This window comes from Hippoglossus hippoglossus, chromosome 6 (assembly GCF_009819705.1).
Source record: "Hippoglossus hippoglossus isolate fHipHip1 chromosome 6, fHipHip1.pri, whole genome shotgun sequence".
Lineage (NCBI taxonomy): Eukaryota > Metazoa > Chordata > Actinopteri > Pleuronectiformes > Pleuronectidae > Hippoglossus > Hippoglossus hippoglossus.
The window spans coordinates 9,706,054-9,731,977 of record NC_047156.1 but is presented as its reverse complement, the minus strand read 5'-3'; the positions used below and the strand labels follow the sequence as shown (position 1 = coordinate 9,731,977).

Genomic DNA, 25,924 nt, shown 5'->3' with positions numbered 1-25,924 from the left:
GTAGTCTCTTTCTTCCTGTCTTCTTTTCTCTAAGCTTTTACCAGCTAGTATTATTTTCAACAGAGGCAGTTGCGAGTAGTTTTGGTTTTGTCACCATAATAGTGTGTCAACTGTGCAAAATACAGTCAGGAAACCTTACAGGTGTGTATTGGGCTCCACTTGCATTACCTGCTGTCAGCATCGATCTGGTGGTAGCTATTTATTTTTTTGTGAGATTACATGGTGCACCTGCTATGAGATACAATGCTGGGATCTCCAATAGGTCCCAGTGTTTTCATGGGGAGTTTCTGAACAGAACACTTCTGCCAGATGACACTTTTTAGGAAAGAGTTCCTCCCTCATTGGTCATTATTTTCAGATCAGCAAATAAAAAGGCCTATAGAAACATCAGAGTAACTATTGTGAGGACTCTCTTGGTAATGAGGAGTCATTTTCACACATATTTTGTGAAAAAATAGATAAAGTAATCCAAAATAGATTAGAGTTGTTGCATAAACCATTAAATCAATAAAGCTTCAACCTGAATGGATGTAAACATTTGTCATTTGGTTGCATTTGCACATTAAATTGTCTCTGTAGTAGAGACAGAATTACTAAATCAACAGTATTAGCTGCTGACATGTTATTTATAGCCTGTAGTGTGTCAAGGGATGAGGCCAGATGGACAGCCGTGATCCTATTACCTCTGTTACTTCTTGCAGTTGTGTCTCTGCCTCCAGACCCTGCATTACCACAGCAGACAGCACACATGGACTTTCTTCTGCTCATTAACACTGAACAGACCTCTGACTCCCCTGCCTATCCATTCATGAAACAGGACTGAGCACGGTTCATGGTATGTGTCTCTAAAGCAGGATTTGTTGATCTTAAATGTGGAGATTTGATACTTGTGGCAATGTAACCATGTGGTTGGGATATCTGGAGTTTTATATCATCATTATGTAAGTGCAATGTAAGTATTCTGTCAGTTATCTGTCAGGTTTAAGATGAAGAGAAAACAAGTGCACACCGAGGGGTCAGTGGCGGTACTGATGAATGATTGGCTGTTGGTCACACTGGATTGCTCATGTGCAGCTCATTCATGTTTCACACACAGTGGCAGTTGGTTATTTGAACATGGCTCTACTTTATTGAGGGAAGCAGTGAGGTAGAAACTGAGAGCAGGAATGTATTTAATCTCTGTTCGAAAAGTGCAACTAATTTTTTTTTTAAGCATTGAAAGGTCTAATTTAGAAATTGAGACTTAATGGGTCTGACAGATTTCCAAATTCAGTAGAAAAATCAGAGAGTGCAGGAGAACTAGTTGAGATAAAGATAAAGAAAAACCTTGAAGCAAATATCACTGGACTGTATCTGGGGTACGATTGATATATTTGTATTTATAATAACCCGGTTAAACATAATTAATTATTAAAGAACGAGATAAAATAGCAAACAAAAATGCTTTAACATGATAATTTATTGATTATGAAAGATGAAAACATTTGATTGCTACTAAATGGCTTTAATAGCTGGCTACAAATGTTGAAGCGTTTGTCATGAAGATGCTTTAGCTTTTTGTCACACGTGAGACATTACTATCATCTCCCTGTTAAATATGAATAATGACTTCATTGTCTTGTTCCCTAAATCTGTTTCATGCTGCTAATCTATTTTTTGGTTGTTCGACAGGACGACATGTTGAGATGAACATTTTATCTAAATTTTTTAGGCTTTCTGGATGAGAGTAGGAAAATGTAAGATTTTACAAATGAACAGTTTTGATGTTAGTGTTTTTCTTGTATTTGGGCACAAGTAAATTGTTGCATTTGTTTTCATAGTGATGGATCTGTCAATAGAGACAGTTTTGTTTCTGATTGTATCATTCCACATTAATGTGGTGTAATTTATTTATTTTTTTAATTTAAGTCAGTTCATCATGTTATAAGAGACTGACTCTTAAGCCCAGAGCAAATATTGTTTTTACTAGAAAACTCACTGGTGGCATTGGAATGTTTCCAGTAATATAGAAACACCACCACATACTTTATTCCATTAAACCCCGTCTCTCACGTTCCCCCATTTTTGGCACATTTTGCAGCCTAGCTATCCAAGCTTGGATGTAAATTGGTCCAACACTTTGAGTGTAACATGACTGCAACATAACACCAGCTGTATTCTCCATTCTGTATTCTCCATTCTGGTGTGACAGGCATTGCCAAATTAGTGAGGCAACGACAAGCAAGTGTTGTGTGTGTGTGTCTCTCGCCAAGTGTGCACGTTCTGTCTGCAACAACAAGTTAGGGTTTGTCACTTTGATCATGAAAGTTCATATCCACAGATATTAATTTGATAGTCATCCGTGACGCCAATAGCTCAGCAGTGGTGACATGCTGCTTATGAATGTCTCAAGGGTGATTTGGAGCATGGTGCTTTCCAAGAAGTGTTCATTTAAAACAGCATGAACAAAATTGTGTCTTATTAATTTGTATTTCAAAGAAGAGTCTGACCTACTGATTTTGACATAACACTTAAGAGAACACAGTTTTTTTTTTTAGTTTTTTTTTAGCTGAAGCATTTCGAAGGCATGTCAGTCAGAGTATTCAGTGCTGGCTTTTTGGAAAACCGATGAAGGCAGATGAAAATAAGACATGATAGGTCATTAACAAAACTGAATAACACTCAGACCTTGAAAATGGGGACACTTGGTTAGATTGAATCGATTATAAAAAATTGTTGGCAACTTATTTACTAATCGATTAGTCCTGTCTGTTATAATACACGGCACACACTGTCAACGTCTCACATTTACATTCAGTAATTATAGAAGGTCCCTTCATTCGCTGGATGCAGAGATGAGGGTGAGGAGATGGTTAGTGCAAGGGCGGCGGCGATGGAATGTGGAGAGTGATGGAATGTGGAGAGTGATGGAAAGAGAACAAGGATAATAGTTACTCTTAAGTTACAGGGTTGTTTTCAAGTCAAGAATTTGATAAATGGATAAATACCCACTAAGAAGTAGGGCTTAAATTTTGCACACAAAACATTCAAATTAAATCATAATTATGCAGAGATCTTTGAAAGCAGTGTGATAGGGTTTCCATCTTTCCTGGTTCACCATTTCTCAGGCACCTCTGCTTAGGAGTCTGGCTGCTTCCCCAGACTCAGAGTCCCTTTTTGTGACTGGCCAGCTGGTTTCAAAGTAACATGCTGAGGTTTGATGTTAAAGAGCCATTTCTTTTCCCATGCTGGGGTAAAATCACCATCTGTCCCAGTGTCTGCTCTGATTTGAGTGGTCTCTTTTCTCCACTGACCTACACAAGACTCCAGCATCACACCCTGAAGGTTTATACAGTGCACATTAATACTGTTGTTATTTTTCTTAAATCATGCTTTAGCATCTTCTTGCACTGGAAGTGTTTATGTAGATGTTTAGCCAAGACACTTTGACAATGTGGAGCAACAAATACTAAATCAGCAAACATTTAATTAGTTAAATACTCTATATGAGGCAATATGATGCAAAAAACTATTTTGAGATGACACACAATCAGTTCGAACATATTCGGTTGGGTGGAAAGTTAATTGGTGAGCCCACAGATTTGTTGTCGCTGAAGAGCAAGGCAGTTGCATGGTAGAAACAAAGATGACAAACCGCCTTACTTTTGTTCATTGAACAACACAAAGCACCTCCACACGTAGCTTCTCAGACACTTAGGTGTGTGATTGTCCGCTCAGGGTGGCTTTGTTTGCTAGTTGCTTTCTGTACAGATGGGTCAACAGGGCATGCAATAGGTCAAGCTAATAGTGAGAGCCCATTGCTGGATCATGAGGCACGCTTCTAGACTTGTTTGATTTTGCAATTGCACCCACTACACCCCCTTTTGTGTGTAGTTATTGTTGGGCCTAAATGTTTTTTATAGTCAATCCTCCAACAGGAACAACCATACTTAGTGTGTTTTGATGCTTGAATATCACTACCACTCAGTAATTGTATTAACTGTACCTTTAATGATTTCCCTAAAGTCTGTCTTTAATCTCCACAGATCTTCACTTGCTTGCAAAAAGAAGTCACAAACATGGATACACAAAGTGTTTTGAAAAGTAATTATAAAATGCAGATATACTGCAACAGTGTTTCAAAAGCAGCCTTTGAGAGAGAAGAGATTAGCATGGTTTGATATTAGCATATTGGTGAAAGAGAGGAGAGAGCTGCCATTACACTAGTGGTTAATTGACTCAATTTCAAATACATGAGTCTCTCTCTCTTTCTCGCTTTCTCTCTTTCTCTCACTCTCTCTCTGTCTTACTCTGTCCCTCCCTCTCTTTCTCCTTGTCAGCCTCTGGGCTGAATTAATGAGAGATCAGTGAAAGGATGTTTACAAGATTAACGAATGCCTCAACACTCAACACTGTTGTCTGTGTATATGAGTGTCAGTGTTGTCCCAAAGGGGCTGTGAGGATTACACCAACATATACTGTAATATAATAACAGGCCTAAATATCATCAAACTAATCTCAAGCTGTTATGCCTTTACGGTCTGAGATGACTTGTATATTGTGTAACTGTGGAATTACAGGCACGACCGTTGATACATAACAGAAGGAATGAAGTAATATCCGTTCATTCTCGGTTTGTGTTGTCTGGCCAGCAGACATAATAATGACCCTAAATTCATTAATGTTCTTTCCTCCGAGGAAATTAATTATTTTTTAATCTCACCATAATCACATTTTAGTTTCATAGGGAAATGTTGCTTCTTTGATTCTTCGGCCGCTTTATTTTTCTTGTTTTCCATCAGTGATGATTCTCTTTTGCTTCACTCTATTTTTCCCCTCTGTGTTTTTGTCAGCTTCAAAGTAATTCTTCTTAAGAACATTTTTATACAAAATCGGCTACTTCAATCTGAGACTGTCTGACAATGAAACTTTTAATCCTAGTGATAGCTTTGTGCATCATAGCTCTCATTGTGTATTTCCAGCAAAAGAAAACTTGATGTTATACTCGTGTGTGTACGTCCACTGATCTTTCTGTCTACACTACTGTTGGTATTTCTGCGTATCCCACTTCTCAGAACCCAAGGAAAGGGACCCCCATTCTGCAGGAGGTCAGTTAATTATCCAGAAAAGGAAATCTAACCTGCATACATTATGATTTTATATAAGGTTCATCCCAAAAAATGGCCCTCTCATGGGACTAGGTCTCCATAACAAACTCTCTGACTTTCATTTTAATTTTGTAAAGAATATACAGTTATGGAAACTAAAGTAAATGGTGTGTGTATAATGGGATGGGAGGCAGTGAAGAAAACTGAGGAGAGTTATGGTGTGTGTGTGTGTGTGTGTGTGTGTGTGTGTGTGTGTGTGTGTGTGTGTGTGTGTGTGTGTGTGTGTGTGTGTGTGTGTGTGTGTGTGTGTGTGTGTGTGTGTGTGTGTGTGTGTGTGTGTGTGAGAATCCGCGTGTGAATTTATGTAGCTGATCACGCTCGAAAGAAATGACAATGTTTTGGATCAAAAATAGAACTGGAGGGCTTTTGCTGTACACACACACACATTGATTCAGTTAATGATATTTCATTGTAGAATACCAATTTTGCTTGGATATGAAAGGAATTCTAAAATACGTGTCTCATAAACCAACTACTGCTTCCATTTTACAGCGTTGGTCTGTAGTGGAAACCCTGTATTCACACTTTTTGTTGTGTGCGAGTGAATGTGTGTGAGTGAATGAATGAGTGAGTGATGGGCGCGATGCAGAAATGTTACCAGCGAAAACACTGAAATGAATAGCGAAAAGGTTTATGTGCACACCTGAAAAGATTGATTTTACAGTGGCTTAATGAATAAAATGTATTTATTTTTTCCATAACTACTTATAAATGAATACAGTAGTTAGTACTTATGTTCATTATAATAAATATGTTGCTCTCTAGCATGAAACTTAACAGTTTCTTTTTAGGTACTGGTGTAACTATGATGTTTATAGAGAAGCATGCACTGACTATGTAAATATAACCAACACTGTAGGACTGTCACATTTTTTAAATTAGGCAGCTAAGATATAAACTGTAGATTAGACAGTCGTATTCATCTTGTTAACAGTATGTAGAATATAGCAAATAACTCTTTTCTGTTGAGTGTCAACACTTTCCCATCTCATTTTCTCTGTCTCCAGCACTGTCTCTGTCTCTAGCACTGCATTAGAACATTAACAATGCAAAAAACATCTACATTTTTTCTACCGTGTATATTTATTGTGTGTGAGTGCATTTGTGGTGCAAAATGGCTCTTCTCTGTGTTAGAGAGAGAGAGAGAGACACACACACACACACACACACACACACACACACACACACACACACACACACTCTCTCTCTGCAGTCCTCACAATATCACCCCTGAAGATGCTCAGACATTTATGTGGTAAACATCTGGTTCAGTGGTAGGGCAAACTACACAGCAAGGTCAGTGTTTTTAAGTCAACCCTCATCCAAGCTGTTTGTGTATGAAAGAGCCGTAAGCCGTGATTTTTCGGGCATTACACATTCACTTTTTATCTGCAATCATACCTTTCCATAGTATTTTCCCTGTTCCGAGTGGTGGGTTTGCTTTGTGGAGCAGGAAAAGGCGCAACAGCTCTTAATTCACTGCCCCTGAGAAAATGGGGAATACATTTTTCTCTGTTGACTATTAGGTTGAAGGACCGCAATTTCACATGCAGGCAAATGTACAAGCGCACACACTCATACACACATAATGACACACTCATGGACACACATACACATGTACATAAAAGGCACACAAATCCTCACAGACCCCTGTGGACTTAGAAGTGGAGGTATTAGGTCATTATTGTAGCTCTAGAGAAATGAACACTTCATCTCCAACCCATTTCCAGAGGCTATTGATTAGCCTTCCCCCTGCAGAGTTGTAGATGTGTTGTTTTTCAGTTTCAGGGCTTACTGAATCCTGAATGAAATGCTAAATATTAATAAGGAACCATACCTTCCTTACCTTGATTCTTAACGTGATCGATCTGTTTACCTGTAAGTTTAGGGTTAAAGAGTGAGTTGGTGTGCATGCAAAATAAAAAACTTACAAGAGTATGTATGCCACAAACTCCAAGTATCCTTTGTGTGTTCAGCATATCCCAAACATGTATATTTTTGCTATCACTATCTTGAAATGAACCATTCCTGCAAAAATTCTTGTTTATTTTAAGCCACTGGCAATGAGCCCTGCCCAGTAATAACTCTTTGGTTAATCTAGCACTGTGTAGCCATGGGGCAACCAATAAATGAGCATCCTTCGTAAAATCCACAAGAGACTTATCACAGTTTAAGGTTGGTAGGCCCTAGTTACAGACTTGGCCGTCTGTAATACCATTTGGAAAAGAAAAATGTTACCAATTGCTTGACCATAGCCCACAGTAACCTCCTTTAAACGTGTATTTTTTAATACTAAGATTAATGTGTTTATTGTGGTTTATGTAGTTTTTCTTGAGGTACGGCTTGGAATAATGCTGTAAAAATGTAATCATACTGTCACTGGGCAACCATATATCGCCCTCTCACTACTGTAGATGACTTCTTTATTGTCTGCTCCGTTTCTGTCCATTAAATTTCGTGACAGTTACAGTTAAGTCTGGCAAATTTGTGACTGTATTATGTTGCAACCCCTTCTGCACCAGCCCACGCTGTGTGTGTCCTTTCCAACATCACCTGTCAGGGAGTGTGCCCCCTTTTCCTACGTCACAATTGTCTCTGTGGTGCATTTGATAATAAAGTTTTTTTTAACCGTTCCCTATTATTCCCAACATCATAAACTATCCACTGCTCTGGGCCCATTGCCAGTACTGTCATTGCAATGTAATAGCCAATACATCAACAAGTGCATGTATGTGTGTTTGTGTGTGTGTGTGAGTGAGTTCGTCTGAGTCAAAGTGTGAGATCGCAGCATTTTTAGAGGTAAAGTGTGCATGAAAGTGTCCGGAAGAACTCTGTCTCAGTGTTGATCTTTTTATCAATGAATTACATCTAATAGCTTTGGACTGTGAAATGTGCGTAAGTGGGATGGTCAGAGATTAAACCTATGACTCATTTTATACAATCTACAATATGTCTCAAATGCTATAATATTAATAACCTCTAAGTAAATACATGAGGAGAAATGAAGACATTAATATTTTTTGGCCTGGTGCTCTGCAGCAGCCTATAGTTCTGAGAATGAATTTTTACACCCGTTGCCCTGTGCAGTCATGTTTGATATGCTGCTTCTCTCTCTATTGCTCAGCTCCTAGTGCTGTACTGTAATTACTGCACTTGGCAGACGGTCACGACAAATCGACAACTGACAAATTTTGGTGTAGGGGAGGGGATGAGCCACAGAGAAGAGAAATGTGGCGGTGAGGAAGGATGTTGTGAGGCAGAAGAAGAGAACCACAGATTTTTTTTTTTCCCAAAAGATTTAATTAAAACAAATCATAGCATTATATGAAAAGTTTCATTTGACAGTCATCCATGTTAGCAGAGGGAAGTGGGTGTCTTCCTGTTGAGGATTATTTGTGTGCGTATCTGCGTGTTAGATGTACAGTGGGATACCTTTGGAAAAATTAAGAAATCCAATTAGTCACAAATTTCTTCTACCTATGACGATCTACCACAGACTTTTGGGGCTGTTGTTTATTTTGAGATGACACACAATCAGTTCGAACATATTCGGTTGGGTGGAAAGTTAATTGGTGAGCCCACAGATTTGCTGTCGCTGAAGAGCAAGGCAGTTGCATGGTAGATTTGTGTCGTGTTGAGACACGACACAAATCCCCCACACAGTGATACCTTTCATGTTGGGTGTGTCTCTTAGTGACCTTTGGGCTTAGCGTACCAGGCCTTATCTTTTCTAAACTATCTAATTTCAGAATGATTATTTCACTTTTGGGTCCTCCAAGTAGATATATTTACCTCTGCCAAGGAGGTTGTGTTTTCATTGCTGTTTGTTTGTCTGCTTCTCAGCAGGATTACTCAAAAACTACTGAACCAATTTGCGTGAAATTTGGATGGATGGGGCATGACTCAAGAACGCATTACATTTTTTGAGTCAATCCTGATGAATAAGAGATCCAGGATTTCTTTTTACTTTCTTTAATATGGCGAGATAGGGTGATAAAGATGACAGAGGCATGCACTCTCCGAGCGCCCTTCTATTGTCATTATGTGTTTAAGGCCCTCATTTTTATTTCAATTGTCTGAACTCTACCTACAGAAGAATAACGTTTTTTACGTGCGTGCTGTGAGTGGCACAATTAAATATTCATGACTCAGAATATGCTTATAATTGTCATTGTAAGTGTTCAAATTTTGTTGAGAAAGAAGTAAAATTTAAGCAAATCATTGCTGACATTTAAGATTTGATGAAGAAATAATATGAAGTACAGGGTAGTACTGAGGAGCTGACAATGTGAAAAGGCTCCAAGTTGACTTGCAGTTGTGCCCTTTAATATAGTCCCTGCACCAGGTACTGCTGGTGTGCAGTAGAAGGAAATTGCTATTTGGAATTGATTATTCCTCTCGGAAAAGAGATCTGCTTGTGCATTTACTGCAAATGCAAGTTCAGGACACATTTTCTGAATGCTTGATTAAGTTGGGAAATGATAAAGACTCTGAACAGGTAAACAAGTTGTTCAAGGAAGACAGAACTGAACATGTTTTTCATAAATCTATATTCAACTAAATGCCTTAAACAATTGTATCAGTGGACCGGCTGAAACCTGTCCACTTGGACCTAGATCATCCTACTGAAGTAGCTATGCCTCCACGGCGGGGGCGCCCTCCTGCTCATTCCCCGTGCCACCGCACAGCCCTTCATGTTCCTCCAGTTAAACCCCCGACTTCATCCCCTGCTCATGTTTTACGGAGCCGTGCAGGTCGGGTGATTCGGGCCCCAACGCGTTAACTTTGTGTGTGAATTCTGGGGGGACGTATGTAGTGGACACATGTGATAGACAGAATTCACCAAAGACTGTTGACGTGGTTTACACTATTTTGATTTGCACTACGTGGTTTGCACGATTACACATTCTGTAAGGAGCTGTGGGTTACCATGGTAACAAGGGCACTGGGAGGGGTTAAAAGCGGATGTTTTGGTGACACCCGGGAAGTTCTCTGTAGCCCTAAAATGTTTGTAAATAAAATGCACACCGAGAGGTGCACAAAACAAGAAATCGCCTGACTACTTCATCCCATCAACTCATCCCAAAAAAATTGCTCCAAGTACAGCAGAGACAAACCAACTGACTCACTAACTATAGTAGTGATGAATATTAGAGATGGATATTATGCTGTAAATAATTTTCAATTCCAAAAGTTAAGAGTGAATCCTTGTACCATTCTTTATGAAAAACAGACAGGATTTGTGTGTACAAAAGAGACTGAACAAAAGCATACAGTGAATTCTCTTCATCTGTTGCCAACTTCTTTTATGTGGATAACGAATGTCAAAGCGAGTGTGAAGCAGGCATTTGAATCGTTGACAGTAAATATTTGTTTGTAAAGACTGAAAAAAACATTTATTATAGAGGAACTTAATCATGGTTTTACATTATTTAAATAGACTTACGATTTAATTTTAGTCAAACTTTTCATGAGTGGCAATGAGTGCAAGAGACTTTTCTAAATATCTCAAAATAAAAATATATTTTTTGGTTTAATGGCATTAAACTCAATGCATAGTGGCAGCAAGCAGCATTAAGTAGTATTATAACTGGAAGTCTTGCCTAACAAAGGCACATAATCCTATGCATAAGCAAACTCCAGATGCGTCAAGGAGTGTCACTTTAAAATGTCTTGATGTCATCATGTGCACAGTCGTTTTGCCATTTCCGTTAAAAAAGCCTTAAAATGTTCAGCATACAAATGCCACATCTTGTTTGCATAATGTTTGAAGAGGACTCACTTTGAGCACTCTTCCAGTTTTTCATGCACAAATCAACGACATGATTCACTTCCTCACAGTTTTTTGTGATTAAATATTTTACAACCTCTTGATGTCACTGGCATCTATTTGTATGCAAAGTATTTGTGTTGCATCAGGAAACTGATGGAAGCACTAGAAACCTTGCAGTGATTCAGGGTTGTTTGGTTATGAATATGAAGTTGATCACATTCATCACTCCAGCTGCGCAGTTGTTGGAAAGTATTTACCACTGGTAAACCCATAGTAAGAATCAGATGATGGCTACACACAAATGAAAACATTTTAGGCAGGACTGTACGGGGCTTATATCAAAGTCAACACGCTGCTCGTACATCAGGCAGCACACTGGAAGTCAAACATGTTACAACCATCACTATTGCTCTCTCTCTCAGTATGATATTGCAGTGCTAAAGCGACACTGTGGTGCTAACATGTTGAGTTTTCAAAGTCATATTAGTTTTGTTTGTTTCCTAGGATGGCACCAACTAAACACAGAAAGGCCATCTAATGCTTGTTTTGTAAAATATCTTATTTCATCAAGGCAAGGCAAGTGTATTTAAATAGCACATTTCAACAACAAGGCAAAATGCATCATGACGAATTGTAAAAGAAAATACAAAATACATAAAAAAAATTAATAAAAAGAGGTATATACAAAATAAAAGAATAAATAAATACAATAAGAAATGAAATAGTTAAAATAACACTGCAGTGTAAGGAATGAGTAATTTTTTTATTTAAGAAAAGGCCGTGGCAAACAGGAATGTCTTGAGCATTGATCTAAAAGATTTGCAGCTGACCTGCAGTTCTCTGGGAGCCTGTTCCACAAATGAGGAGCTTAGAAGCTGAACGCTGCTTCTCCATGTTTAGTTTGGACTCTGGGGACAGAATGCAGACCTGTTCCAGACGACCTGAGGGGTCTGGATGGTTCATAACGTTGCAGGAGATCAGAAATATATTTTGGCCCTAAACCATTCAGTGCTTTATAAACCAACAAAATATTTTTGACTTTGACAGACAGACAGGGAGCCAGTGTAAAGATCTTAGAACTAGAGTGATATGATCCACTTTCTTTATGTTAATGACGACTCGAGCAACAGCATTTTGAATTAGCTGCACCTTTCTGATCGATCGAGACCTGTGAACACACCACTGTGTGGAATGCAGCACTGAGATCCAGTAATACTAAGACTTAGACGAGTCATTTAAGACCTTAACTAGAGCAGTTTCAGTGCTGTGGTGCGGTCAAAAACTTGACTGGAAGGACATCAAAACTGTTTTGTGCAAAAAAGTTTTTCAGCTGTTGGAACAGAGCCTTTTAAATTATTTTACCTAAAAAAGAGAGATTTGATATGGGCTGTAATTGTGCATGACTAATGTGCCTAGAGTGTTCTTTTTTTAAGAGGGGCTTGATGATGGCAGTTTTCAGGGCCTTTGGGAACACACCTGACAGGAGGGACGTATTGACAATCATGGTATTATTCACAGATGTTATGAAAAGTGGTTCATAAATTGTGGACACGAGGCTGAGACTTTTTGCAGCAAGCAGCCTTTGCTGAAGAGGATTTGCCCTTTTGTAACGTGTAGCTGTTCTGCTCTACCATTTTCTCTTTTCCCATTACTCACAATGTTGGGGACGGGTTGAGCTGAAACACTGTTTGCTCCCAACCTTTATCAGTTTCTATATCAGTGAAGATGACAGAGAGGAACAGTGAAAATAGGGGATGTTGCAAGAACTGACTAATGCATCTGCAGAAACATACTTTAACTACTTGAGAATCCTACAGCAAAGACTTGTCGCTGAGTGTTTTTTGTTCATATGTATGTTTTTTTTTCATATATTTGTCCACATCCCTACAGATTGAAATTGAACCAGGGAATTTTTGCATGCATGTATTCAGCAGCGGTTTTCACATACGCACATTAGCACTTTGCAATTGCCCAGCAAAGCTATCTTTTGCCTTTCAAGCAGGTCTGATGGTAGATGTAGGTTTTTACTGATGTTACTGTCTGACTGAATGAACTGCAAGTTGTGGACATTCATAATTTTACTTACTTTAAAACGAATATATAAGTAACAATTATTGCATAGCCTGTATCAGTTAATTTAGGGTTCCACTCAAGATGTCTGTCCATCGTATCGCCTCAAAATAAAGCTTTGTTTTGTTCAGGTTAATTTCCATCTGTTCAAATTTCAGCATGAATTAGCAACACAATTATTTTCTTAAGCTGTGTGCTTCTATTTGATAGTCACAGACAACATTTTTGTGTTCTTGCAGTACCAAGGGGTTGCCTAGCGACACATTAAGTATAGCACGTTGTCCTCTGTATTTACTTCTTTAATATGTAATTATTTTTAACTGATAAGGCTAAATAAAGTGCGTATGTTGGTAGTATGTGTCAGCTACATAGTAGATTTCCGTTATAACGATGTCTTCAATTTTCCCCATCACACACACCCGCTGGCTGGGAGTCTAACTGGAAACCTGGCATCCATGTATCATGTGCCCCAACTCTTCAGCTATAAGGTTGCCTGACTTTTTTAGAATTTTTTAGTGATTTTTCTAAGCATGATTTCTCATATCAGAGCTATATTCTGATGTGTCAAGCTGCCACTTGACTGGATTGTGACCCAGTGTGTCTCTAACAAACGACAGATGTAGATCAATAGTCATAATAGCTCAGGAATAGATTGCTTAGTAATGGCTTATATCTCTGGTTGAGAGTGATCTGGTTGATCTTATAAAGAGTGGCTTACCTTCTGTCAGTTTCATATTCATTCTCTCCCTGTACTGATAAATTAGAGGGAACTAGTGATGCAAATTTTAAACCTTAATCCATATTCAGATGTCCTTGGGATGCACAAATTTACTCCCACCGGTAAAATGCAGCTATACTCAAATCAATGGGGTGCACAGTGTTATACAGTTAATCACCTTAGTGTTAATTATGTTCACAGCATGTTTAAGTAGTTCCTTGTCCTCAATGTTGCATCTGTTGAAATATATTAATTAACAATCTTTTTATCCTATTATGATGGTGATGATGGAACATCATCATCAAACAATATTTTAACTAAATCTTCAGACTATAAAAGGTAAGAATACCACCTAAACATTATAATGAAATAAAATACATTTATAGCTTTGATTGTGGAAGAAATGGGGAACAGGATGACATAGTCCACTTTCTTTTTCCTTTTCAAAAATGTAACCATTCCAAATGTTAAGAATGTCTCGTTTTACTAATGCAATATAATACTCACTCAAAATAGTTTAAAATCTCTTGTTCTTCCAGTCCCATAATATATATGAGTAAATATATGCTCAAATAATTGAATTAACATGTACAAATATATGAACATGTATTAAGGCTAAAACCACCATCTCTACATCAGCAACAGCCAAGGCTGGAGGTACAATATTTTAATGTTGTTCCTGTGTTCATCTGTTCATTCAAATGGAAAAACCAAACTATCTGGGAATGAGAACGGGTTCGGTTAAAATGCATGTTGCAGTTTGTTAGTCTAATAGTTACAAAACCTGATTCCCCAGTCTCTCATATATTTGATAGCATTAATTTGAGCCTGGCACAGTGACATCCTTGACCTCCCCAGGTCCCCGACCTGCCTTTTTAGAGCTGTGGTGGTGTGTGAAGAGATAAGGCAGTGCATAGTATGAAACGCGTTCTAATTGGCTGGCAGGTTTTATGAAGTTCTCTCTGGGGAGCCCCATTGATTATTAATAGGCAGGCAGCATCAAAGAGCCAAACCGACACTCGAGCAGCAACCCTGGAAACACAGAGATCAACAGATACCATACAGCCACAACTTTCTGTGGCCGTAGAGAGAGAATTTATAAACTGAGAGACAGACAGTGCAAGATTTTCTGAGAACAAGAAGATGTAATAACTGCAAAGATGGGAGGAAAATCTTTGAGGATGCAGTGGAGGAATGGATACTGGAATACAGGATTTTGATCATTATAAAGTGTCTCTGCCTGTTTTCTTCTGCATCCCAATTGTATGTTTGCTGTATACCTTGTACACAACTGACTTTACAAACCTGTCTTCTTTGTCAGCTACAATCTGATTTTTATTTGTCAGAAGTGATCAAGTATGTCGAGGGAAACAACATACTGTACTTTATTTTTGATTTCCTGAATGTATGCATGTTAATATAACAGTATGCATGTGTTGGTGTCTCTAAAAGAAAGCGCTTCTACAAGCTAGTATTAAATATATCCTGTCAGCTGTAGTGATGCAATTCCCAGTCTCAAATCTGCAAAATGTTTTCTGACAGATTGTAGAAATAGCCATGTCCTCAAATGTACCCTTTGCAGTATTTGAAAAAAAAAAAAGAGGGATGCAATAGGTTTTCCATAACATTAAAAATGTTTCTCTTCGTCACTTTGTCACATTTCCAGTTCAGTCTGCAGGGGTGACGGATTGAAAATCCTCAGAAAAGGAGCTTGCCAAGCAGGATTTCTACCCTTGCAGCCAAATCGAGACAAATATTGATATTATAACGCATAAAGGGCATAACATAACGCTGCTGTGAGCCAACGAATATCACTGTAGTTTTCATGTATGTCAGCTGTGTTTGTCTGTGTGTGTGTGTGTGTGTGTGTGTGTGTGAGTGTGAGAGAGGAGGAGGAGTGGGGCACATCTGCTTGCTGTGTCAGCCCATGCGCCATCCAAACTGGATAGAGACTGTGGCTCTGGGATGTGGTGCAGCTACTGTAAAGTATTGATTCCAAAAGCTTTTAGCGCATGGCTAATTTTCCATATGGGGCTTCTGCATGTGGCCCTGTGCTCTGGATGGATCAGGTGCTGTTTTGTTTAAAAAGAGTGACTAATCTATGATAGAAGATGATGTTTAAGCATCAGCAATGTGAATTCTCACTGCCCGTTAGATGAGATGGAAAGTGTTGTAGCTTGAAATTCCTCCTCTCACAAGTTCCTGCTTTTAGGGTTTTACACTTTTGACAAAATGAGCATTGAGTGAAGACTGTGGCCATGCACCGCTCCACTATCTCGCCATCTCCTCCGGCTCTCCATACTCATCTTTGGTTCAAGTTCTGGGACTATCATACAGAAGCTACACAATTCTTTTAAAGTAATCAACTGCTTATAGTGATGAATTTGGCCCGGGACAAACGTAATCACTTTAAGCTGTTTCCATTGTACTAGAATTTTGTCAGGATGTAGCACGAAATTTGATGGAGGTGGCCGCCTCGTAATTCTAGATGCAGGAAAAACCCTGGTCTGACATTTTTTTGTCATACAGAGAGAGTAAAAAAATGTGGTTCAAATGTGAACGGTACTCAACCCTAACTGCAGAGCACCAAAGCAGGCAGCTTAAACCACAGTCTCCCTTTTTGTTTGATGCTTCTCAACCTTACCAATAAAGTACCCTCATTCCAATTCACTATGAGAGAGGGAGGTTGCAAGAGAATGGAAGACGGAATGAATGGAAATGTTGTAAGGGACAGAGAGATAAAATGTGTATGTGTGTGAATAAATGTGGCCCCAGGTGACTCTGGTTTGTGAGTGGCCATGACATTTGCTTTACCAGGTGTAGAGGAGCGTGAAGCATACTCTGATAGGGTCTGTGAACAGTTATCACATTTACTCCAGGCTACAGGCTATGTGGCTGGTTTGTCAAAGCTGACTGTACGTAGTGCTCTCCCTCCCTCCCTCTCTCCCACCCTCTCGCCAGCCCTACCACCTTCTTTTTCTGTTTTCACCGCCTCCCTCCCCTTTTCTTCCTCGCTCCCTTTCTCTCTACTTTTTGCTTGACCTGCTTACTGTCTCGGCCACATCCTCTGTCACCCTCTCTGCTTCATGCAGTCAGCCTGCTCACCTTTATCTTCTTCTTCTTCCCTCTGCACCTGCCTCTTTCTTTCTAGTGCATATATCTTGGAGGGGGCCAGGTAAGGCTGGCTGAGGGCTTGCAGTGGGTTTCAGTTGTGCTTGTGAAGGTCCTCATGTACAGTATAGCTCTACGGCAAGGACTTATGAAGCCCAGCGAATGTTTCAGATACACACATACATTGCACTGGATCCATGCACACACTGCTATGGTCATGAATTATTCACTTTGTTTTCACTGGGCTGGAGCGCAAGAGATGGGGTGAGAGGGGGTGGGGTGAAAGAGATCTGAGTTTAGGAGAGAAGAGGCAGTAGCTGTTAGCTGATGCATGGGAGCGAGCCTCCTTATAATTCTAGTCCACTCTCTTAATGTTCCCAAGACATGGTAGCTAGAAAGAATCTGTACTGCAGTGTTAAACTATAGGTACTCATAGATGCCAGATGTTTTTATGCTCTGTTACCAGCCAAGTCTCTAAAGAGATATAAGACTTCACTCTACACCGATTATTAGATGTGCAGGTAAACGTTGTCACTATACAATTAAAGAGAGAGAGATGGTAAATTATCCTCCAGCCCTGGGTAAGCCAATGTCATTTTATTCAGGCCAGGTCCGCAGAGCTTTCCAAGTGCTGGCAGATGGCCAAACAGCCAACTACTCCTCTAAGTCCAGCTGGATAATTAATCTTAGTCATTTTCAATTCCAAAACAATAGTTTTGATGCAGTTGTGATACAAAATTCGTGTAGAACTTACGACCTCTGGCTCAACTTCAAAACAATGCGAGCACATTAATAGTGAAACAACTCTGTCTCTCTGTATCAGTCCCGCCCCCACGTGCTCTATGTAAATGTGTGTGCACACTCAGCTGCGAGGTTAAGTTCTGCCAAGTAGAGGTGGTGCTGTTGTCTTCAGTGTTAATAAATTTCAGCAAAATAATTGATGACAAAACACATCAAGAACAGCATTGATTGTACAGACAGAGGACATCCTCATTAAATGGGCTAGTATACTTTGGAAAACACAGTTGGCAGAAACTTAAACAATTGCTGCTTGTACTTCACACCTTATAGATGTATATGGGCTTAAAGAATGAGGATTCCTTAATCATCTTTGTGTACATTGTGGTTTTTACAGTAGTTTTCTAAGATATATTACAAACACATTGAACAGGCAATGTTGTCAAAATATCATTTGTGTAAAGCGTCAAATCAAATGTTAATTTTACAGTTTTTCAATATCCTAGAACACCAATTTTATTTGTAAATGTGCCCTCTGTGTGAAGTATTTAACATCTGTCACATTAGATTGTAAAAGCCTGTGAACGATGCAGGTGAAAATTAAAAGTGAAAAAGTGTTCTGTAATCAGCCCCAAAGCTTTGTTCCCTTCTTTTTCTCTCCATTTGTCCAGACAGATAACCATTTCCCTGTAAGTAGAACTTTTCAAGTGCTGTAGCACACACAGTTTATTGATGTATGATGCAAGTAGGATGAAATGTCTCTCTGTCCCTGCCCCAACTATCTAGGGGGAAACATTATTGCTTTTTGTTTGCTACATCCCCTGAACTGAAGCCTTCAAGTTATCATGGTTATGCTATTTATGCACCCAAAATTACATCAGGTATCAGTCATTCTAAATAAAAGTTCAAGTTTTGCAGTTTGGTACTCGTATCAACTCGAACAGAATTAGAAATTATGAATGAAATTAGTTGTAATTTGTCAGTAATCCACTTTGAAAGTACATGGAGACCCACATGCACACAGATAAGTTCTGCACGTGTACCGAACAAATGCAACGAGTCCACGTGCAGAATTTATTTTGTTTAATTACCGAACCGAAAGGCCCTTATCGGAAATTCTCGGTTCGGATACATGTACCGTTACACCCCTAATGGAGACCCATGTGGCAAATACTGCAAGAGCAAAAAAATCACTTCATAAACTGTGAATATTGAGCTACACTACAGGGTTTGGGTAATAGTCATCAAATTCCCTTGCTCTGTAGACCTGGCAAGCCGCAGTCACTTACAGGTAGAGTGATCTGCTAAATCCTCTAATGTATTAGGGCTGTCTGCCATGCTCTTTCTCCAGTCCTAATGGGATTACATAGTGTAGTGTCCAGCAGTGGCAGGGTGCTCACATGCAAGTCTCTAGTGCAGGGAAATACACACAGTCGAACGTCTGCTGGGTGAAAAGCACATTTAGCCTGTGGTTTTCAGTGAGAAGAAAATGTGTGACAGAATGATTTTGTGTCAAAATATTTTTTAACTATGCGAAGAGGTTAATTTTGACAACCGAATACATTTCCATAGAGTTTGTTTACCTCAGCTGAAAGCAAACACATGCCATCAAAGTTAGCTGTTTTGGTATCTGTTTTGAGACTCTCTTGCCATTTAAGATTTTCCAAACGGTTGTTAGCATATAGAAAGCAGCAGGATTTGCTTTTAAACTCTTTTCTCATAGAAGATCTCTGCAGGAATCAGAGGCATTTCTGATATAATGATGTGATATTTTTGCTAAAAGTATCATCACAGGAAATCCAGCAACACACTGAACCTTAACAAGAGGAGCACTGGAAGAATCCAGCGGACGAATGTTGATTACTCCCCCTGACAGCATAGCCAGAAAGAGGCTGTTGTTTTCTCCCCTGTGTGTGTATATGCACAAAATAACTTAAAGGGATAGTTTACAGAATAATGAAAATTCACTCATTCATTCACCACTATGCCGATGGAGGGGTGGGTGAAGTGTTTGAGTCCACAAAACACTTCTGGAGTCTCAGGGGTAAACAGTGTTGCAGCTGAATCCAATACAATTGAAGTCAATCATGACCACTTCTTTAAACATAATAAAACAAGCGTGCGTGCGTGTGCGCGCGCATGTACGATGTGCCCGCGACTACATTCTGAGACTCCGGAAGTGTTTTGTGGACTCGAGCACTTCACCCACGATGAATTTTCATCTATCCCTTTAAGAATGCATGAATGGGATTTCACCAAACTTGGTGGCAATATTTCTTGGGGAGGGTATCTCTTGATGATAAACCTTTGGAGCAGATTGGTTAAAGGTCAAGGTATTCCATATATCTCTGCAAATAGCAGCACTAGAGAGATGAACGAAGGCTTATTGATCAGAAAATGAATATATATCATATGATAAGTGATGTCATATGGTATAGTAATATATAAACTCTTGCCACCAATAAAATATACAGCCTATCGCCATCATCAAATGGTGACATAATGATGTCAGTATAAAATGGTATTACTACAATATAAAAAAGTTTACGTTGTCTATTTAGTTTGTATATACCGGAACATTTTTGTGTGCATATATCAGCATGTGTCAGCTCAACATTTTCTGTGCAACATCAGCCTCAGAGATTTCATCCTTTGTATTTTCCCTTTCTTGATGTTCCCTGTATAAGAAAACAATGTTTTTGTGAAACTAAACAGTGAGGACACTAAGAACACAATGGAGCATATCACTGACTTATGCTCATAGTTAATAATTTACAGTCCTGCCACAAATGTTTTGTGGCACATTTTCCTTGCATGAGAAGTTATCTTGTTCAAATGGTGGACTGTGTAGCGTTAAGATCCTTTACTTACTACTACAGCAAAAAAGTGAAAAGTCCTGCATGTGCTATCTGGAGATGGAACGGTTCACAACTAAATCTGTATTGAGAGACTGTTAAAATGCTTGGTCAAAGAATTTCTCATTCATTGCGCTGTCAACAGTCAGTGGTGATGTCTTCTTAAATGGTTAATCATATTGGAAGTATTGCACCTTGCATAAGCCAAACGTGTTGCAGTGTTTGTTTCTTTTCCACTTGACATTTCCAAGATTGACTAACAGCTGCGAGACTTTGACACTTTTTCATTACTAGGGCTGCACGATATATCGAAAATGTATCGGCATCACAATGCACAACATGCTCAATATGCGTATCGCAAAAGACTGCTTGAACAGGCTCAGAGAGAACCTCCATGTGAACCAGGGAGAGATGATTGGCACAACTGAGACTAGTTGGCCAATCAGCTCTCCCTGGATTCAGAAGGCAGCAGCTGAGCGGCCAGAAGGGAGACATGGAGACACAGACACACATGGGGGGAGAGACACATGAGAGACTGGAGAGCTAAACTGAAAAGCCAAAGATTTTCCATTTAGTTTTGAATTTATGTTTGCACCCTGTGTGTTCTGAAGGAATAAAGTATGCTGAAAAGTGAATGGTTCGTCTCTGGCTGTTGTGGTGAGACCCTGGTGGCATCGACATGTGCCACAAGAATAATTTTTGGCTAAAAAGAACAGCATATCTGTAATTTGGAACTATATCGGATACAACAAAGATGACCTGTTACAAACACAGGTACTATGCAAGTCCTGACAAACACTTGTGGCAACAACCAGAGGAAACGCGACTAATCTCTATAGCCACCTACAACACAAGCTCAGCGAAGAGTTTAAAAAATCTAGTGTTAGCAAGGCAAACCTACTCACGTTAAGTCAAGTAGCATCAAAGCTGTCCAACAGACATCCATTCATCAGAGTTTTGCAACTCCTAATGGGAAAACCTCAAAGCGCCACAAAGAAATAACAGAGGCCATCTGCTCTCACTTGAACTACTATCAGGACCTGATCAGGCCATGAAGTAACTTAGTGTTTGTTTGATTCACTCAAGAGTTTGAGACTGCATTTAAACATCATGAAAAATGACTCAACATTTTGTGCTCAGTACAACACAAGACGTGACACACAGTCAGGACTCGGTGTTAAATTGACCTGAGCGACGCGCAGACATGATCCGACACCATCGATTAATAACTAAACACATAATCGTAAGTTTGTCATCTAAATCATCCCAATAAACAATGGAACAAATGAACGTGAACTAGTTCATTTTCATCTGCATGAACTGAACTTTGAACTAGTTCATTTTAGGTGTGAACTGGCACAACACTGAGTATAACTATATAAAAACTTTATAAGCTGTGTTATCCCGACAAATTTTATTTGGTGGAAGAGGGGGCAAAATGGCTCTTTTGATAGTAAAGGTTGCCTAGCCATCGTCTAGTCGCACAACAGAGCCCTACATGAGTTTTACTGTGCCTTTCCTCACTGAGGACTTTGAACTGAAAACACGATGTCTAGAGACTATATTTCCCAGAATCACACACCAGTGAAAATATAGCTCTTGGATTACGTGAGGTGTTAGACAGCAGGGATTTACATGATGACAGGCAAGTGAATATCACCACAGACAACGGCACCAACATTGTGAAGGCCACCGAGCTCAACAACTGTGTCAGACTTCAGGCTACATCTGGCCATCGGTAAGTGTTTAAATGGCTGGGGGAATTAACTGATCTGCTTGTCACTCTAATGATAGTGTATAATGTAGTCTTATTGTTTTGAAACTTGAAAAGGTATGATTATTTGTTGACATAATATGACCATTTTGTGTGGGAGGGGACGACCGTTGAAGGGAGAGGAGAGGCTACAGTGGAGAATACACACATGGGGTGTGTAGGGTAGCATAAAGAGCAAAGTGAGACAGATGAAAAATTAACAGCAGAGACTTTGTATTGTATAGCATGTTTTATAACCTATTGATTTTAAGCTCATGCACACACAAGTTAGACTACTAAATGGTAGGGGATTGTAGTCTGTCTCAAATGCTGTAGTATTGGTAGTATTATCTTTAATTATTTAAGTTATAAAACTAAGTTATATATTGCAGTTGTCCATGTTTTAATTCATAATGTTTTGTCTTCTCCCCACTAAAGATTATGGCCGCATTGCTCGAGCTACTGGGCTTTGCAAAAAGTTGGTGGGACATTTCTCCCACAGCTGGAAATAGAAAGTGGCACTGAAAGAAGCACAGCAGGATCACAACCTCCCAGAGCACTCACTCATCACAGAATGACCCACTAGGTGTGAGGTTCCAGGCAACTCCCAACTGGCAGGACATGGATGTGCTTGAGTCTGTAAACCAGACATTACAGCCTCTGCAATAATTTACAGATGCTCTTTCAGGTGAGCGTTAGGAGTGTTTCATATTTGAAACTAGTCCTTCATCTGATGAAGACATCAGTTCTTGCAGGGAAGGAAGAAGATAGTGATTTAACGAAGTCCATTAAGAAGAAAATCCTGGACTACATGAACACTAAGTATGACAAACCAGCAACCCAAGAACTTCTGGACATGATGTGCTTCATGGATCCAGATTCAAAGGCAGCTGCATCAGGAGCGAAAAGGTCGCAGACATCAAGACCAGGGTTATGTCAGAAATGGAAGCAACAGCACGGAAGGTAATTGGATTATAATGTTTATTTGACTCAAGGTCTGGTGATAAAATGTTTCACATACGCAAATCAGATATTGCATGATCTTGAATGGAACATGATATACAACATAATATGCAGTGCAAAATGAATAATGTATTTTTTAAGGCTGTATTCTTATCTCTGTTCTAGGAGAGAGGCCCCACTGACCCAGAGGCCCAGAGCACACATCCACCCAGTGCCACTCTGAAGAAGGCAAAATAAATCACCTGGCAGTTTCTTCAAGACAACCCCAGTCACTGCCTCATCTTCTGTCCAACTGGAGCAAGCTGTAGAAGCTGAACTAAACAGCTATTTGCTTTCCCCCACCCCACATAGACTGTGAGGTGGACCCTCTGGCTTGGCGGAAACTCCACTAGGTCAGCTTCCCACAGCTGAGTAAACTAGGAAGTTTCTCTATATACCTGCAAGTTGTTCACCCTCAGAGATAATTTTTAGTACATCAGGAAATGTTGGCACCCGTTACTCTACTTAAACCCCACCCTCATACCCCAACTACTCGGTAGCTTTACATGCCCCAAAATGTGACTGTAGTTAACTGAATGTGTTGTTTTATTTAACTTGACCCGTTTCACCCAATCTATACATTACACCTTTTTTCTTTAATGTTAGATCTTTTAGTGAGATATTGGATGATCTAACCATAATATTGTGAAGTGGCCGCCTCTGTCAAATTTCATGCCACCTCCGGACAAAATTAAAAGTAGTAGTTAAAACCCTGGTAGTCGAACAGATGTATGAAATAGCATAAAATTAAAATACCCCAGTGAAGTACAAGTAGCTCAAACTTCTACTGGAGTACAGTTAATCAGTAAATGTACATTGTGATTTTCCACTACTGCATGACTATATACAAACTATATAATTGATTTTGAATGCTGTTTTCTGTTTAGTCCCATTGTACATGGCCTGTATGATCAAACATTAAATAAATAAAACATTTAATAGAAAGAACTTTGTTCTGTGTCTGTTTATCCATCTCTGGGGGGGTGTCGCTGATCAAATCATTGCCTGGTAAAGTGAAGCAGGAAGGCCAAACCCTACCAAACATCGTTCTGGACGAATACCAACCACCTCCCCTGCATAACCCGAACTGTGCCTCATTTTGGCAAATTGCCTCATGATTATCTATTGTACAAATCACAGATAAGAGTTAAATCATTTTACACTATTCTATCAATTGTCTTGCTTTATCTCAGAATCTCAGTTTTATTTCCAGTTTTCCTTGGTACTTATCTTCTTTGTGTTTTTACCTCCTCCTCTTTGCCCATTCCCTCTCTGCCACCCTCCTTCTCTGCCTCTCTCTCCCCCTCCCTCTTGTCTCTCGCAGGCAAATGATGCACGCTGCAAGCTGAGTGTGCGTGTAGTGTGAGCGAGAGTCATTGGTGTGTGTGCGTGTGTGTGTGTGTGTGTGTGTGTGTGTGTGTGTGTGTGTGTGTGTGTAGAGAGAGACATAGACTGAGCCCCTAACACGGAGCATGCCTCTGCGTCCGGCAGCCGGCAAACATGAGCCACCCAGCCCTCCACGGCAGGACCAGCAGCAGCAGCAGCACACACACTCACACACACTCACACACCCTTACACACACACAGCAAACGGCAGCCGGGGGGCCAGCACTGACAGCAGCAGCTCCCGGGAAGAGGACAGCGGCGTTCCTGTTCCTGTCGGTGTTCCGGCTTTCTGTCCCGGTGCACAGCGGAGCCACAGTGCAAGAGCACCCATGGAGGAACCCACAGGCAATACTGTGGTCATCCGCATTGGTATCCCAGACCTACAACAGACGGTAAGAGCTTGTTCTGTAGCCACTGCTGGAGAGGATAAAAGAGAGGGAAGCAGCCTCTCCCCCTGTCTCTCTGACTGGATGCTTTCTTACATCTCCCCATGTCTGCTTAATGAATTTGTCTCATTTTCTCTTTCTTTACCATTATTTCTTTTCATCCCATCCTTCTGTTGTCTCTTTTCCTACTCGTGTGCTTCTGGTATGCACACTTTGTGGCTGTATTTGCTTGCTGGCTTCTGGGGGTTCCACTCCCCCTCTTCTATTCCACTGATGTCTCGCTAATAAATCTACCTCTTCATTAACTGGGCTTCAGCTGACTTTGACAACTGGCCACTTAGGGTGAGAGCTGGGGAGGTACGGAGGGGTGAGGGAGAGAAGAGGCAACCAGAATAGACGAGGCTATGAGAGGCATTGTAAATCCACAGAAAGACACAAAGTACAAAATCAAGACAGTTATACCTGAATTGTGAAACTTAACCTCACCCTGTCTGTCAGTCTCTGCTGTTGCTCTGTGCCAAGACAGAGATCCAAGCTAACGTTCGTCTGACTAAAATCTTTGCCCAGCAGTTCCCCTGAGGATGTAGTCTGTCTTTTTTATATGGCATCCAGAGACTGTGACATTGATCCTTTCTTTATCTTCCCATTTTCAGTATAGAGCATGTACTCTCCCTCTTTTCACAAAATCCCTGCAACCATTCAGAAGTGTGTCTGTCTATGTTCGTTATCTGCAGAAGGCGGTGTGGAACAGATCATCAGCTTCGTTTCATGAATTTTTCAGGCTCTGCTATAGTAGTGTATATGGATTTATCTTTTCTTTTGTATTTCTGTAATTTTTGGGTGATTACATCAGCAGCCATTTTAATGATATGTCATCTGGCTATACCTGTTTTAAGTAGTCGATTCCTTACTGTTAAATGAGGACAATACTCCCATTAAAATGTTTTTTACAAGTCACATGTTTTAATGATCTCGAACAGACATG

At 39.9% G+C, this 25,924-nt stretch overlaps 1 protein-coding gene across 8 annotated transcripts in view; it reads left to right on the top strand.

Annotated features, from left to right (window-relative positions):
- The window catches only part of shank3a (SH3 and multiple ankyrin repeat domains 3a), a 171,871-nt gene that overhangs the window by 20,899 nt on the left and 125,048 nt on the right, over positions 1-25,924 (top strand). For all 8 annotated transcript variants that reach the window (XM_034588086.1, XM_034588082.1, XM_034588087.1 and 5 more), the window contains exon 3: positions 24,492-24,945. In XM_034588086.1, the coding sequence (XP_034443977.1) occupies positions 24,640-24,945 (306 nt within the window). In that variant the 5' untranslated portion in view covers positions 24,492-24,639. The remainder of the gene's footprint in view (positions 1-24,491; positions 24,946-25,924) is intronic.